Raw genomic sequence first — 14,670 nt, 5'->3', positions numbered from 1 at the left:
TAGTATTTAAGAAGTAAAGTTGCTACCTTTAAGTGAGCCTAAAACTAACTACCACCTAAATCATTGAGCTCTTTTTAGAAGTATTAATCTATCCAATTAATCATAAGCCATCATTATAGCTTAATGATTGCATTTTATTATCTCCTAACAAAGATTATTGATTCAATTTCAATTTCCTCATAAGCATTAAAGTTGAAATTCTGTAGATTTTTAATTGTTTAGATTCGTTGTGCCTTGTTCTTCTGGAGAGTATGTCTAATTGTCCAATCTATATATCGGAAAGAACATACTTCTTTATTAGCTAATAGCCTACAAGCTTATAATAGATAAGAAAAAAAAACTAACTAATCATCATTAATCGATTAAAATGGCTTGAAAGTTACTTAATATTATTCAGTATCACAATGTAAGAAAAGAAAAATTTTAAAGTTTTTTAAACATAATTGTAACTAAAATTTCTTAAAATATTTTAATCCAATATTTTTTATGCAAGATTAAAAAAAGAGCACTCTAGTCATTTACATACATTCATCAATTTTTAAAATAAAAACTATATGTTAGAAATGTTCATAGGATCAAAACCTAACCATGCTACAAACCTAAATAAAAAAAAGTCAAAATATTTCCAGTGGCAAATACAATATTTTAAGAAATTTCAGTTACAATTATGTTAAAAAAAACTTTAAGAAAAAGATATCACTATCAATATGATAGCCTTTTAGAGTTGTCCATTAAATCTCATCTATAATCTAGATAATGGATAGATAATAAAAGGATGGGCACACAAATCTACACAAAGAGACACATCTCAAAACTAACCTTATCCAACTACCAAGAGTGAAGCAATTGGAGCTAAACCTTGTGGCCTTATCCAACTCATACCAATCCCCAATTTAATCCTCAAAAACAAAAAGAAAAAAATCATTTATTGTCTATTGTCCTTTTTCTCGGGATGTTTACAGTTTAGAGGTCTATATAATACTTATTTTTTCTAATTGAGGAGGTGCATATGAGTAATAAAAAAAGTTCAGAAAGTATAAAATAAAAATAGCTCGGAGAATCTAAGATTCTAAATATTTAATTTTTCTTTCAGAAAGCTCCCTCGAACCCTAGAAAAGGGCGAAAGAATCCCATACCGGTTTATTTGGGTGTCCGTCCGTCGTAATTATCAGGCATACCAAACACAATTATATCGGTCGGATACCGGCAACCTATATACTGGCATACATAGGATAATAAAAGGATCAACAAAGAGATCCAATGTGAACTTCACATTTCACAACACTTTAAAAAGCGTGCTGATATTTGATTGGGCCCCCATTAATACCTTTAACCCACTTTTATCCCCCTCTAATGGGCTCTAAAGTGGGGGCCCACTACTAGATATTATGTGCCCACATCTCCCCCCTCGATTGGACGGTCGTGATTGTGTAGGGATGATGTGGACGTGCAGCAGCTTGGTACCCGGGAGATCGGACGATGGTGATGGTTTGATTTGGGTGACGTGGCTGGATTTGGGAAGGCACCTTCCTTATCCTTGGGTGGATAACGTTAGATAAGCAAACTGCACCGTTTAATTTAGAAAATTTACATTTGCCACCCTGAGTTATGCCTTTATTACGGTTTTCATTATTTATTTATTTATTTATTTTAATTCGGCCCAAATATCTAATTTAGGGCACTAATTACTTTTTAAATTATCGGAATTGTTAATAAGAAAGAAAAAAGGTTTGTTTTACCGGGAGAACCCGTCATGCCGCCAAGCAAACTGGCAGCTGGCCGGCTATCCCACGTCTCACACGTGGGAAATCGCCGGCCTCCTCACGTGGCAATATGCAACCCAAAAACTCCCCCGAGATTTATTCTAAAATAAATGCACCCGAATTCCACCGCGATAACGAACCCACTGATGAACCCACTGATAAATCCACTCCTCTTCTCCCCAAACACACCCTCTCTTCTAATTAATCGTAAGTCACCCTCCCAGCCTCCCTTCGACGCATTTCTAAATTAGGAGCAAAAATATCACTCTCGACCCCACCGAAACTAGATCACGGAGGTCCAACCGGAACGCGACACGTCATGGAAGGAGGTGTCCGAAATTAGAAGGATATTTAATCTAATCTAATTAGGACGGGTTTTAACGGCTATAATGAAAAAGCTCTTCCTTTTCCTACTCGGCTTTTCGCCATTCTCGACCTCCTTATGTATGTATAAATACACGCACATACGAGGATTTGTTTGTTTTAATTCCGTTCCGTCGTCGTCTCTCTTCTTGGATTGATGGATTGCTACCGAATTGGAGAGACGGATGATGATGAGTATACTAAGCTCATCAGGAGGATGAACCCACCAAGGTTCTTCTTTCCTTCCTTTGAATTCGTTATGTTGATCGACTTGGTTATCCTTTTTCTTTTGGATTTTATGGGTTTCTTTGATTAGAACCTCAGATGGGTTTTTGTTCGATTTTTGTTTTCGCGGTAGTTTTTCTTGACTGTTCGATTGAATTGCGTTCTGTATGGATTTATTTGAGTGACTCAAATTTCTCTTTCTTGCCCTCAGTTGATTCTTTTCTTGGTTTTTAATCTTTTAGTGTTACAGTTGATTGAAGAAAGAATCCTTCTCCTCGATTCTTCCCATGTTCTTACGGTAGACTCATATCCACTTCCTTTGGGTGCAGGGTTGTGATAGACAACGATGCTTGTGATAATGCCACAGTGATCACAGTAAGGCCAATCTTTCTGATAAATTTTGATTTTCTTGATAGAATCTCTTAAATTAGTCCTGTTGTAGGTAATACTATTAGTTTGCTTATTAATTCTATGGTTCTGTTAGGTGGATAGTGTCAACAAACATGGGAGTCTTCTTCAAGTTGTCCAAGTCCTTACTGATCTCAACCTTATTGTCACCAAAGCTTACATTGCTTCAGACAGCAATTGGTTTATGGATGGTAAAACCTCCAAAACTTCGAAAGATATAGTAAGCAAGAAATTCAAGTTTAATCAATTTTTTTGCTGAATTCTCGTCTCTTTTGATGACTCCAGTGTTCAATGTGACCGACCGCGACGGGAATAAAGTTGTTGACATCGATATCATCTCCTACATCCAGGAGGTATGCCACAGAAGAATCTAAGATAGCATCTTGTTGCTTACCTTTTTGTATATTTCGTTGCACTCATCTGATTAATTTTGTGACTGCTCTGCAGTCCTTGCAATCAGATACTTGTTTATCCTCGACATTTAGGAATTCGGTTGGCGTGGTGGCCTCAGAAGAGCACACATCGATCGAACTGACCGGCACCGACCGTCCTGGCTTGCTCTCTGAAATATGTGCTGTGCTAGCAAACCTCAACTGTAATGTGGTGAATGCTGCAGTCTGGACACACAACACTAGAGCTGCAGCAGTGGTTCATGTCACCGATGAGAGCACCGGTAGAGCAATCGAAGACCCAATGCGGCTTTCTCAGATCAAGAAGCTCCTATGCTATGTTCTCAAGGGGAGTGATGATTCGAGGGCCGCAAAGACGGCAGTCTCGATGGGTCTAACTCACACTGAGAGGAGGTTGCATCAGATGATGTTTGATGATAGAGACTATCAAAGAGTTCGTATGGAAGTTGAGGGATCTAGGCCTCAAGTATCAGTACTTGATTGCATAGAGAAGGATTATACTGTGGTCATTTTGAGATCAAAGGATCGACCGAAGCTATTGTTCGATACAGTCTGCACCATAACTGACATGAAATATGTTGTGTTCCATGGCACAGTCGAAGCTTGTGGATTAGAAGCCTATCAGGTACGACATACTAATGCACGACATGTTTTTTTTATCTGAAACAACTGAATACCGCATCTAAATTTTGGAACATTTTTTCGGTTTCAGGAATACTACATAAGACACATTGATGGACACCCAATAAGCTCTGAAGCAGAGCGAGAGCGCGTGATCCAGTGCCTCGAGGCAGCTATAGAGAGAAGGACCTCAGAGGTAAAATTGTAATTCAATTCAGTTTGTGTGTATCATTTTTATATAGTTATCAAATTTTGTTACTAAAGATTAATCCTTCTTTTTGCAGGGACTAGAACTTGAATTAATCACAGAGGATAGAGTTGGTCTTCTATCAGATATCACAAGAATATTTCGAGAAAATGGCCTCACAATCAGAAGAGCTGAAATCTCAACTGAGAGTGGCAAAGCAGTGGATACATTCTACTTATCAGAGATGTCAGGGTTCCCGTTAGAAGAAAAGACAATAGATTCGATACGAAGACAGATTGGGCAGACAGTTCTAAGAGTGAAGCAGAACACCCTTTCTTCTCCCAAACATCAAGAAGGACTAAGCTCCACCAGCTTCCTCTTCCCAACTTTCTTCAAGGGATGCTCACTCCAGAATTTTTGGTTGATTAGATCAAACTCATGACATGGAAGCTTAGTTGGAGAAAAAAAAATCACATTGACTGCAGAAATAGGCATCAACATAGCATTAGATAGATACAACACAATTTTGTAACTACATTCATGACCCATTGAATGATGTATCATTTTCAGTCTTCAGTTCTTCGGTTGCAACTGTACAAATATACTCCACTCCTCTTCAGGCAAATGTATATAGCTACTCTCAGGATCTACACGTGGAATTAAAGCATTAGGATTCATTCTCTTGTTCCTTCTATTGTTTCGACGAGTTGTTAGTAACCTAACTCTCAGTGACAAATTTTAAATTGTACTCAAAGGCTGGAGACTACTACAATACAATTTGCACTACTTTTCTTCTCAAACTTGTCATTCTTTAGTCCTGCTTTTGTATCTACTTTGTAGTAGAAAAAAGAATGGATAATTCTTCTCTCATCAGACTTTCTGTTCCAATATGACAGAATGTGGAATCTTATCAAACTTTCCTAACTGACCGCCGTTACTTTTTTTAATTATTTTTTAGGTAACAATCATAGAGCGAACGAGCAACGACTCTTTAACACAAACTCTCAAAAAAAATAAAACGTGGTCTAAATAGTTTCACACGAGCAAAATTTGATACCAAATCTTCCGGTCAAATTTGAATTTCAGCAAACTCTAAAGAGATCTAAACAGAGCTTCTTGTTCTGCACACCAGTACCACCTAAGAATTGAGTCAATAAAGAGAAGAATAAAGTTGGCCGCGTGCACAAGAGCATGACTGACATCTAACTAGAAAACGAAGTCCACTCTTCGGAGGTCAATAAGTCAATGAGTTGATCATTCTATATGCAAAGTACAGTCATCATTTTATTCGACACAATAGATAAACATAGATTCCAACATGAGATCCAACATGAGATCCAACAAAGCATCATCTAATAAAGTACAATCCAATTTCTAATTTAAAGTAGTTAGGAAAGCTAAAGGGGAAAAGACAGTGGAAAGCTTTGCAAGTCAACAGTAGTCTTCCAAATCTACGTATATTTCTACCTGCAAATTATGTATTTAACTGTTAGATTTTCTATCTAAAACTAACCCTCTATCTATAAACTGGACTATATTATTATGAGTCTTTTAACGTTCCAGTTGACAATTTGATCTGGACCAGAGGGGGTTACGCGTTTTAGTTTGAAATATATAGACATAAACTGGAATCAAGTCTATTATTATTATACTAAACTATTGTTATAAAAACTGAAAAAAAATCTAGATGCAAGTAGAGTGGGAATCTTAGGTTCCCATAGAGGAATATATTATTTTTCAATAGAATTTGTGCTTATTCCTTGGAATTCCAACCATAATTGCAAATATATAGAAGGGGAAAATATATTTTACCTACTAATAGTTTTACTTCTAGAGTATTGACTTATATAAAAGTGAATATGATTTTCTAAGGTTGTCAAGTTTTTAGCATTTTATTTATTTTTTCTTTTTGAGATGTTTGCAATCTCTAAAATTTGAAAATGAGTGAGATTTGGTATGAAAGAATGCTAAATCTCATAGATTTTTATTGCTTTTTTAATTGATTATGGGATAGAAGGGCATTTGGGCTCTTTTATGTTTAAACTGCTGATTGTTAGAGTAATTAGGCTGTCACATAGAAAACAATATTAGTAATAAGGGATTTCAACATAATCGTCACTAAAACTTTTAAAATATCATAATTTTCACTGAAATTATTGTGCTCTTTTAAAAATACTAGTGTTAGTTAAATCTAACTAATAAAGACTAAAATTTACAATAAAAAATATTTCACCTTTACATAAATTAGTTTATATGGTTTAAAAACTATCTAACATCTTCTTTTATACAAGGCAAAAGTTATTAATAAATATTTTACATTCTAAACTTTAAAAATAGATATGGTTATGAGTTGGGCTCGATCTTGAGCTAGAGCTGACTCGCTCAAGCTGAGCTCGTTTACAACCTTAACGAGAGTCGAATCAAGTCCAGTGAATTAATTTTGTGTATTATTTTTTTAAATTTAAATTAAAGTGGTTAATCCGTGGATGTAAGCCCAATTTAGCTAATTGGATTCAACCGGCTATGACTCTACTTTTATAAATAGATGTGGTTATGAGTTAATGAGCCACCACTCATATGGCCAACCTTGACCACCTCACTGTCGTTCACAACCTGCTAACGACCACCTCAACTTCGGTATTTCTATATCTGTCCAATTTTGATCTTTCTCCGCTCTTTCAATAGTATGTTTTTACCTTTAACCTTAGAATCATTTTATTTTAAAGCCATTGAATTCGAGACTAATCACATAAAAGTAAATATAGACTATGGAAAATTTCAATTTTATAAAATTTAATTTGACCTAGACAAACTGGAACAAATATAATGAAATTCTGAATTTTATACTAAAAAATATTTAAGCAATTTTTCTTAAAAATAGCAAAATAATTGATTTTGAGACCTAAATGATGGAAATTTGGCCAAAATCCACCTCTGATTGTGATGAGCTTTGATTAGATGAATCACATATTTTCTTGAAATACCAAATCTCCCTAGGATCTCATGTCCTTCTATTCAAACTCCAATCTCTTTCCTTCTCAAAAGTATATTTTCTATGAGATTTGATTTCTGATCATTATCTCTTCAATAATTTAGTGAATATTATTTCAATCTTAGTTGCCATATTTCTCAGTGGCTGGAAATAAATGGTCATACCAAGAATTACTATAAACTTCCCTAAAAGAAACAATAAAGATCTCTATTGAATCCTTGGGTTTAAATTCTTGCTATATAGAGTGCTTATTTCCTCTAATTTAATTCTAAATCTAATTAACTTTTCGTATATAAACACTAAGCTTCAATCTATCTAATATCAACCAGTGAAACATCTAACATGGCAGCATCTAATAGCTTCCATCTAGTTTTAGCTTCTATTCTTCTTTTCTCCATCTTTAAAGGAGGTCTTTTTTTCCTTTAATCTCTCTCTCTCTCTCTCTCTCTCTCTCTCTCTCTCTCTTACTTCTATTAGGAATTTGACAGACTAGTCTTGAAATTTTCAGGATCTGCAGAATGCTCCCTGTCAAGTATCACTGTGGCTCAATCTGGAACTGGAGCAATGGTATATGGACAGCCTGAGTTTGAAGTGGTTGTGAGTAATGACTGCATATGCTCACAATCTGAACTGCAGTTAAAGTGTGAAGGATTCGACACTGCTGAGGCTGTCGATCCTGCCGTCTTCCGGCCGGTAGGTGGCGAGGAATGTAGCATTAACGGCGGCCTGCCGGTGTTCCAAGGATCTCCCATCAAATTCAAGTATGCGTGGAATACTCAGATCAACATGTTGCCAGTTAGCTCCCAGATCAATTGTTCCTGAGATGAACATTTGAAATTAAGACCGATAATTAGTACTAGAAAGATCACATACTTGTTCTTGTTACCTTGCTCTCTTTGATGAATTGAAAAGAATAAGATTTTAAAAAAAGTCCTTTTTGTCTCTCTTCTATGTGCATGTTTCTAAGCTAAAGAATACTTTATTAATTCATTAACTACTTTAAAAGCTTAAACAAACCGTCAATGATAATTACATATATATATATATATATTAAATTTGCCAAAAAAAAATCTCGTTATCTTTATGAGTTTATAATGGTTCGTTTCTGAAAAAAAATTACCTTACATAATAAAATTTAATTGATAATTTAGGTTAATTTTAACTCAGTTCATCTAAATATAATAATCTAGAAAGAAATGTTCAAATTTCAATCTTATTCAAGGTGATACTTTTAAAATTTCTAAGTTACTCTTGCTAATACCCAGAAGATCTTACATGTAATAGTTTTACCCTTGTAATTATATAAATTTTTCCCTACTAATTTTCATATTTGCTGATTTTAAATTATTCTTATATCAGTGGATATTCAAACTGTTATCTCGAAAATAGTATTTTAATAATTTGAGAAGTATTGTTACTTATTTTTATGATGACATTAGAATGTTATAATAGTAATAGCAGTATTAATTGGATATTTTCTTATAAAATATAAGAATTCTTTTAGAAAAAGCAATAAAAAGTGTAGGATTTTTTTTTCTTTCTTACAATTAATTCATTTGAGACTTAACAAATTTGGTGGAAATCTTAGGATCAGATTTGATAATTGATTAGATCCACTAGATTACTCATTGTCAACTACTTTGACAGGTTTGGCAGTTACAACTATTTAACTAGGTAATCCAGTGATTTCCTATAGCCATATAAAATTATATTATAACCATAACCACTGGATTCTTTTCTGCCTCAGCTGCATGAATTTTCTGCTGCTGAACATTGTGTATAAAAATACTGCAGTGAGGATGTAGCAAATTCCTACAACCATGACCCGGAGGATATAGTGTCTTGGTTTAAGAACTTTGGTCCTCGTCAAAGAGCAGTTCTTGTCTCCCTATCAACCATGGTGGCTCACCTACCAACTCTAACCAACTCTAATAGAGTTGGTATGTATTCTCCCACGATTAAGAAGGTCATGGGATCGACTCCAATTCAGCGATGTGATTGCCTTAAAAAATAGTTCGACAGCGCGATGGTTTGGAGTAGATTTCGACAGTATTTAGTTTGGAGTACACATGACTTGAGTCTAGATTAGACAGATTATTATATTGACTAAATTTTGATGAAACTTAAGTGCCTCTCTCTAGAATGTTAGCCCTTTATCCAAGTTATATTTAATCTTTCGGCTCATGAATGATAAAAAACACAAATCATGGTGGCTTAGATCAAGGAGGTTGCATGGTCGACTTCAATCTCAAATAATTATTATCTAATTATTATCTTAATATCATAACTCAACACGGTTGATGACTCACGATAAGGTGACTTAAAAGAGCAATTGGCGGGGTCTAATTTGGACCAATTGCTTAGCAACGTATATTCTCAAAAGTAGATTAGACAATTTAGTATATTGATTAATAGTGAGGTCCATGAATTAATTCTTTGTCCTGAAGAATTATTCTCCACTACATCCTCACATGCAACACTAAGACAATCTACTCAAAAGTCATCAAAATCCAATGCAAGTTGGCATAAACTTCCACATGCCATGTGACTCCATGGTAGAAGACAAAGCCTCACACTAATCTAAGAGAAAAGTTTTCTAAACAAAAAAAAAAAAAAATACTTGAAATATTATATATCTCAGAGCTCTGTTCCTATCTGAGCTCTTTGATTCAGATAACTCCATGTGCAGATAAAGATAAAGGTGTTTGTTCTTTTAACAATGTTGAATCCAAGGTCAGATAGATAAAATAAATAAATAAAAAGGGTTCAATTTTAATCATTTAGCTGCAGTAAAAGATCTAGTTTGGATCAAGATCTATTGGCATACTGCTATAAATAAGCTTCTTATCTCTTTTGTTGTCACTGCAAATAGCCAATTCCTGGAAGAAGAAATTAAGCATGACAAGAGGGGCAGCCACCCTCACTCTCTTCATTGCTACTGCTCTTCTTTTCCATATAAATGAAGGTAAGAAAAATTAAACTAAGCACTGCATGCTGCATTGATCTTATCTATTTTGATGTACTTTTTTCTTCTTCTTGATGATGATCAAATGCAGGCCAAGGGGGGGTGCGATGTGGGCCGTCGGATATAACGATCACGCAGTCGGTGACCGGCGGCGTCGTCGAAGGCAAGCCGGAGTATGCGGTGGTGGTGCGGAACACGTGCACGTGCGCGCAATCTAAAGTGGTGTTGCGATGCTATGGATTGAGCAGCGTCGAGTCGATCGACCCTAGGGCAATCAAGCCGGTCGACGACGAGCGATGCATCGTCGGGAATGGACGGGCGATATCTAGGGGCACCCCAATTAGGTTTAAATATGCTTGGATGACACCTCAGGACTTTCCATTGGTCAGCTCCCAGATACACTGCTGATTGAGTGAATTGATTGTAGAATATGTGGAAAAAGTCTTAAAATATAAATGAATGCAATTTGTGTAGTAATTTGTTATGAGGAAGAAGGTCCTTCTCTTTTTGCTAAAATCTATCAATTTCTCTCTTCTCTCCTTCCAATAAATTATCTCAAGTTTTACAATAACAATAACCAAACTGACTGATAATAAAAAGAAAGAAGATTAATAGTGTTAATAATGTTAGTTTAGGGTTGTCCTTGGAATTGAGGACAAGAAGGGTATCTTTTCCCACATGACATGTGACTTTCTTTTTTTTTTTTCTTTTTTTTTTTTTTTTGATTGAATGAGCTGTATTTAGCTATTGATGATTGGCTCCGGTGGGTTAAAGCCCACTTGGCCCAAAGCATTACATATCCGGTGGGTTTAGACCCACTTCTCCCAAGTCATACAGTTCTTGAGGGATTGGGTCCCCCTCTCGGATCGATCCGACCCGGGTTGCACCCAATCCCCTCCATGCCGCCCAATCGGCTAACCCGTTACACCTTCTCCCTATGTGCGCTACAGTACACTCCACAACTCTCTCCAGTTGGTTTTTACACTCGCGGATGATACCTGCGATCCGCCACGGACACGGCGTTTCCTTCGCCGATCTTCACCGGGACCTCGCATCCACCTCCACGTCCACCGGCTGCTCGGTCCGGAGAAGGCTCAGCCCCATTCGAAGTGCCCATGCTTCTGCATATAGCGGTGACACTGCCGGCGCTGGCTCCCATCGAACTATTATAAGCTTTCCTCTATCGTCTCTGACAACAGCCCCCGCTCCTGCTTGGCAAGCATGGACGCGGAAGGCTCCATCAGTGTTCAGTTTGATTCGCCCTTCCGATGGTCTTCTCCACTCGCTCTGCTCTTGTCCCGCCGCCGTTACAGCGTTTGACGTCTCCGTCGCATATTCATTAGTCATGAACAAGCCCCGTTTCGCCACGGCGGATGTCTCCTCCCCTGTCTCTCCGAAAACCACCCGGTTCGCCGTTTCCATATACCCCAGCACGTGGTCGCTATTAGCGCTCGTATGTAGTCGTCACTCACTGTACTCCTCCCCCAAGCCGTAGTTATCCACTCCGGGGTCACTGCGTCGCACATCCCCACCGCCTCCGGTAGCATCTTGTCCAGCTTTGCCCACACCTCTTTGCTGTATCTGCATCCATAGAACAGGTGATCAATGGTCTCTCTGAACAGACCGCAAAGGCTGCACCTGTCTTCTCCACCTAACCGCACTGCATGCAGCATTCCCTTAGTAGGTAGTCTCCCCCATAGGAGTTTCCAGCATCCAGATGTAGGAATTGGTTGTCCAATATGGGACTGCCAAGTACCTCAAATGCAGTAGGGATTGCAAAGAATCCTCTCACCCAGTCAGTTTTGCCAAATAATTCTTCGTTATCTGGGGGTGTTTCTGAAAATAAGGGGCTTGAATGTAAATGTAAGAAAAGATAGGGTGTAAAATTTATTTTTCGAAAAAGGGGAAATTTTGTAATTCGCATCCCTGCCCCCGGCCCCACAAATGCCGCCGCCGTCACCGCCTCCCCCTCCATCCCTCTGCGCGGCAGCCCGCCGCCTCGCCGGAGCCCTCCTCTTCGCCGCCTCCCACCCCACCAATTCCTCCTCCTCCTCCTCCTCCTCCTCCACCACCATTGAGCAAACCCTCCTCCTCCACTCCCCGCCTCTCACCCCTCCACTCCTCGCCGCCACCATCGACCCCCACCTCCTCCCCCATCCCCACCTCTCCTCCTCACTCTTCCACTTTGCCTCTCGTCTCTCCTCCTTCTCCCACACTCCGGAGACCTACATCTCCTTCCTCAAATCCCTCTCCTTCTCCCGCCAATTCCAATCCATCCACTCCCTCCTCCACCAAGCGTTCTCCTCTTTCTTGGATTCCAACAAGGCCCAGGAAGCCTTTTTGCTATACGAGTACACCTCCGGGAGTAGCTTTATAAAATTCCCCGTAGAACTCTATAATACTCTTCTTGCCGGTTTCGCGTCTAATGGGTATTCGGCTCATGCTTGGAAGATGTTCGATGAAATGCTGAATAGAAATGTCGCATTTAGTGACTTAGGCTTTGGTGTTTTTATAAAATGGGTTTGTAGGGAGGAAGAATTGGGGAGGGTTTTAAGTTTGGTCGAAGAGGTTAAGAGGCGGGCTGTTGGGATCAATGGGTCGATTATTGCATTAGTGATTGTAGATGGGCTTTGTCGGGTGGGGAGGATTGAAGACGCTTGGCAAGCATTGGAGGATCTAAGGAGGAGAGGGTGTAAGCCAGATTTTATTGCGTATAGGATTGTTTCAGAAGGGTTTCGTGTGGCAGGTAGGATGGAAGAGGCAGGAAGGATATTGAAGCAGAAGAGGAAGTTGGGGGTGGCTCCGAGGGAGAAGGACTATAGGGAATTTGTTCTTACTTTGGTGTCACAGAGAAGGGTTCTGGAGGCGAAGGAAATTGGTGAAGCTATCGTGCTCGGAGATTTTCCAATTGAAGACTGTGTGCTTAATCCGTTGATTGGGTCGGTTTCTGCTGTTGATCCCGACTCTGCAATCTCATTCTGCAATTACATTATTGGAAAGGAGCGGTTTCTAAGCCTTGAAACACTGGATAGTTTTGGTAGGAATCTTTGCAAGCATGGGAAGGGCGATGATATGTGGAATATCTTTAGGGTACTTCTAAACAAGGGATATTTTAGAGGTGCAGATCAATATCATGTAGTGGTGTCATTCTTGTGCAAAGCTGGAAAATTGAGGGAAGCTTATGATGTTCTCAAAGGGATGAAAATGAAAGGTTTTGATCCTGACATTGCATCCTATAATTGTCTGATGGAAGCTTGCTGCAGAGATGACCTCCTGCGACCTGCTAAGAAATTGTGGGATGAGATATTTATCAATGGATGTGCTGCAAATTTGCAAACTTACAATATCCTTATTCAGAAGTTGTCGGAAGTAGGTGAAGCTGAAGAGTCCCTGCACTTATTTCATCACATGATGTCGAAAGGGGTGATTCCAGATAATGTAACCTATACAGCACTTATCAAAATGTTATGCAGAGAAAAGAGGTCGGAGCAGGCAATTGAGGTTTATAACAAATCTGTTGAACAGGATGTCTCACTTGCTACTTTGGCATTGAGTACATTAATCATGTCACTCTGCAAAGAAGGTACATCTTCACCAACGATATTTGGAAAATATATTTTCTTACATTCAACTAATTATTCGTAAAATCATATGTAGTATATCACTTTGATATGCATTAAAGTAGTACGTCGTGTAACTTCTAATAGCTCTTAGCACTTTGCAGTTTCAACTTTCAACTACCTAGGCATGCTGCCTGTAATCTATAAGCTTTTGTCCATGCTGGTGCATATGATTCGAGAAAGTGATATTGTGGCGATAGCAAGTTTGCAAATAATTTCATGTCAATATATAAAGATGCCTCATAGTTTATTCTGCTTTTAATTAGTAAATGTAGAGATTAGGTACCTTGGTAATTTTTTCTCACATACTTGAATCATATTTATATTTCAGGTAATTTTATGGCAGCTTCTGTTGTTATGCGTGGTGTTCCTTCTGATCTTGAGAACACCAGTTCACATGCCATTTTCTTGAAGAGTTTAACAGATGCTGGAGAAGCTGAGCTAGCTCTTAAGCACATTGAATGGATCAGGACTAATTGCCCTTCTCAGTTTGAAACAATATTACATGAGCTTGTAGCTTCACTTTCTACTGCCCCAAAGCTAGAGCCAATTGTACAGTTATTTCAAGCAATGTATGCACGGGGCCTCATTCTTGATTACAATCCGTGGACAAGTTTGTTTGAAAATCATTATGCTTGATGTATGATACCTTGACATGCTCAAGGTCTACAATATCACAAGTCTGATGTCGTTTTCCTCCAATGTGGGTAGGTAAGCTCATGTGTCTGTCATTTCATTTAGACACCAGAATCAGTATCTGAAATTTCCTCTAAATTATATTTCAGTCTGCTATCTATGCCTAATGAACAAGGAAACTGAAACACTCAAACCTCCAAATACACATGTAAACTGCGTGGGTAAATTTCTCCCACGCAGTGCATCACATGACCTCTTATACTTCCTCCCACGCGGTGCATCACATGACCTGTTAGTATAAGGATTTCACAAGGCACACAACAGCATAAATTCACCATAAATAAACTCAACCATAAGAGTCCGAATACAAGTTCCACAGGCCACAACAAACCTTCTAAATATACATCCAAAGTACAATGCTAAATTCCAAAATACATTATCAATTATAACGCCCTGGCTTAATACAGCTAATAAATATAC

At 38.2% G+C, this 14,670-nt stretch overlaps 2 protein-coding genes across 2 annotated transcripts; both read left to right on the top strand.

The window, feature by feature from the left end:
- Nucleotides 1–2,145: 2,145 nt before the first annotated feature.
- On the top strand, nt 2,146–4,777 carry LOC140801977 (ACT domain-containing protein ACR6-like). Its single transcript, XM_073157381.1, has 7 exons — nt 2,146–2,357; nt 2,681–2,726; nt 2,836–2,950; nt 3,045–3,112; nt 3,207–3,794; nt 3,882–3,986; nt 4,075–4,777. Exons 1-7 carry the CDS (start codon nt 2,284–2,286, stop codon nt 4,417–4,419), a joined length of 1,341 nt encoding a protein of 446 aa, XP_073013482.1. The 5' UTR covers nt 2,146–2,283; the 3' UTR covers nt 4,420–4,777.
- A 5,877-nt stretch (nt 4,778–10,654) lies between these two features.
- LOC140802445 (pentatricopeptide repeat-containing protein At5g14080) lies at nt 10,655–14,256 on the top strand. Its single transcript, XM_073157986.1, has 2 exons — nt 10,655–13,517; nt 13,886–14,256. The coding sequence occupies exons 1-2, from the start codon at nt 11,879–11,881 to the stop codon at nt 14,191–14,193; spliced, it is 1,947 nt and encodes a 648-aa protein (XP_073014087.1). The 5' UTR covers nt 10,655–11,878; the 3' UTR covers nt 14,194–14,256.
- Nucleotides 14,257–14,670: the final 414 nt, after the last annotated feature.

The sequence above is a fragment of the Typha latifolia genome, chromosome 15 (genome assembly GCF_019914945.1).
Source record: "Typha latifolia isolate L0001 chromosome 15, TyphaL0001v2, whole genome shotgun sequence".
In the NCBI taxonomy this organism is placed as follows: domain Eukaryota; kingdom Viridiplantae; phylum Streptophyta; class Magnoliopsida; order Poales; family Typhaceae; genus Typha; species Typha latifolia.
This window is presented reverse-complemented; position numbering and strand designations above follow the sequence as displayed.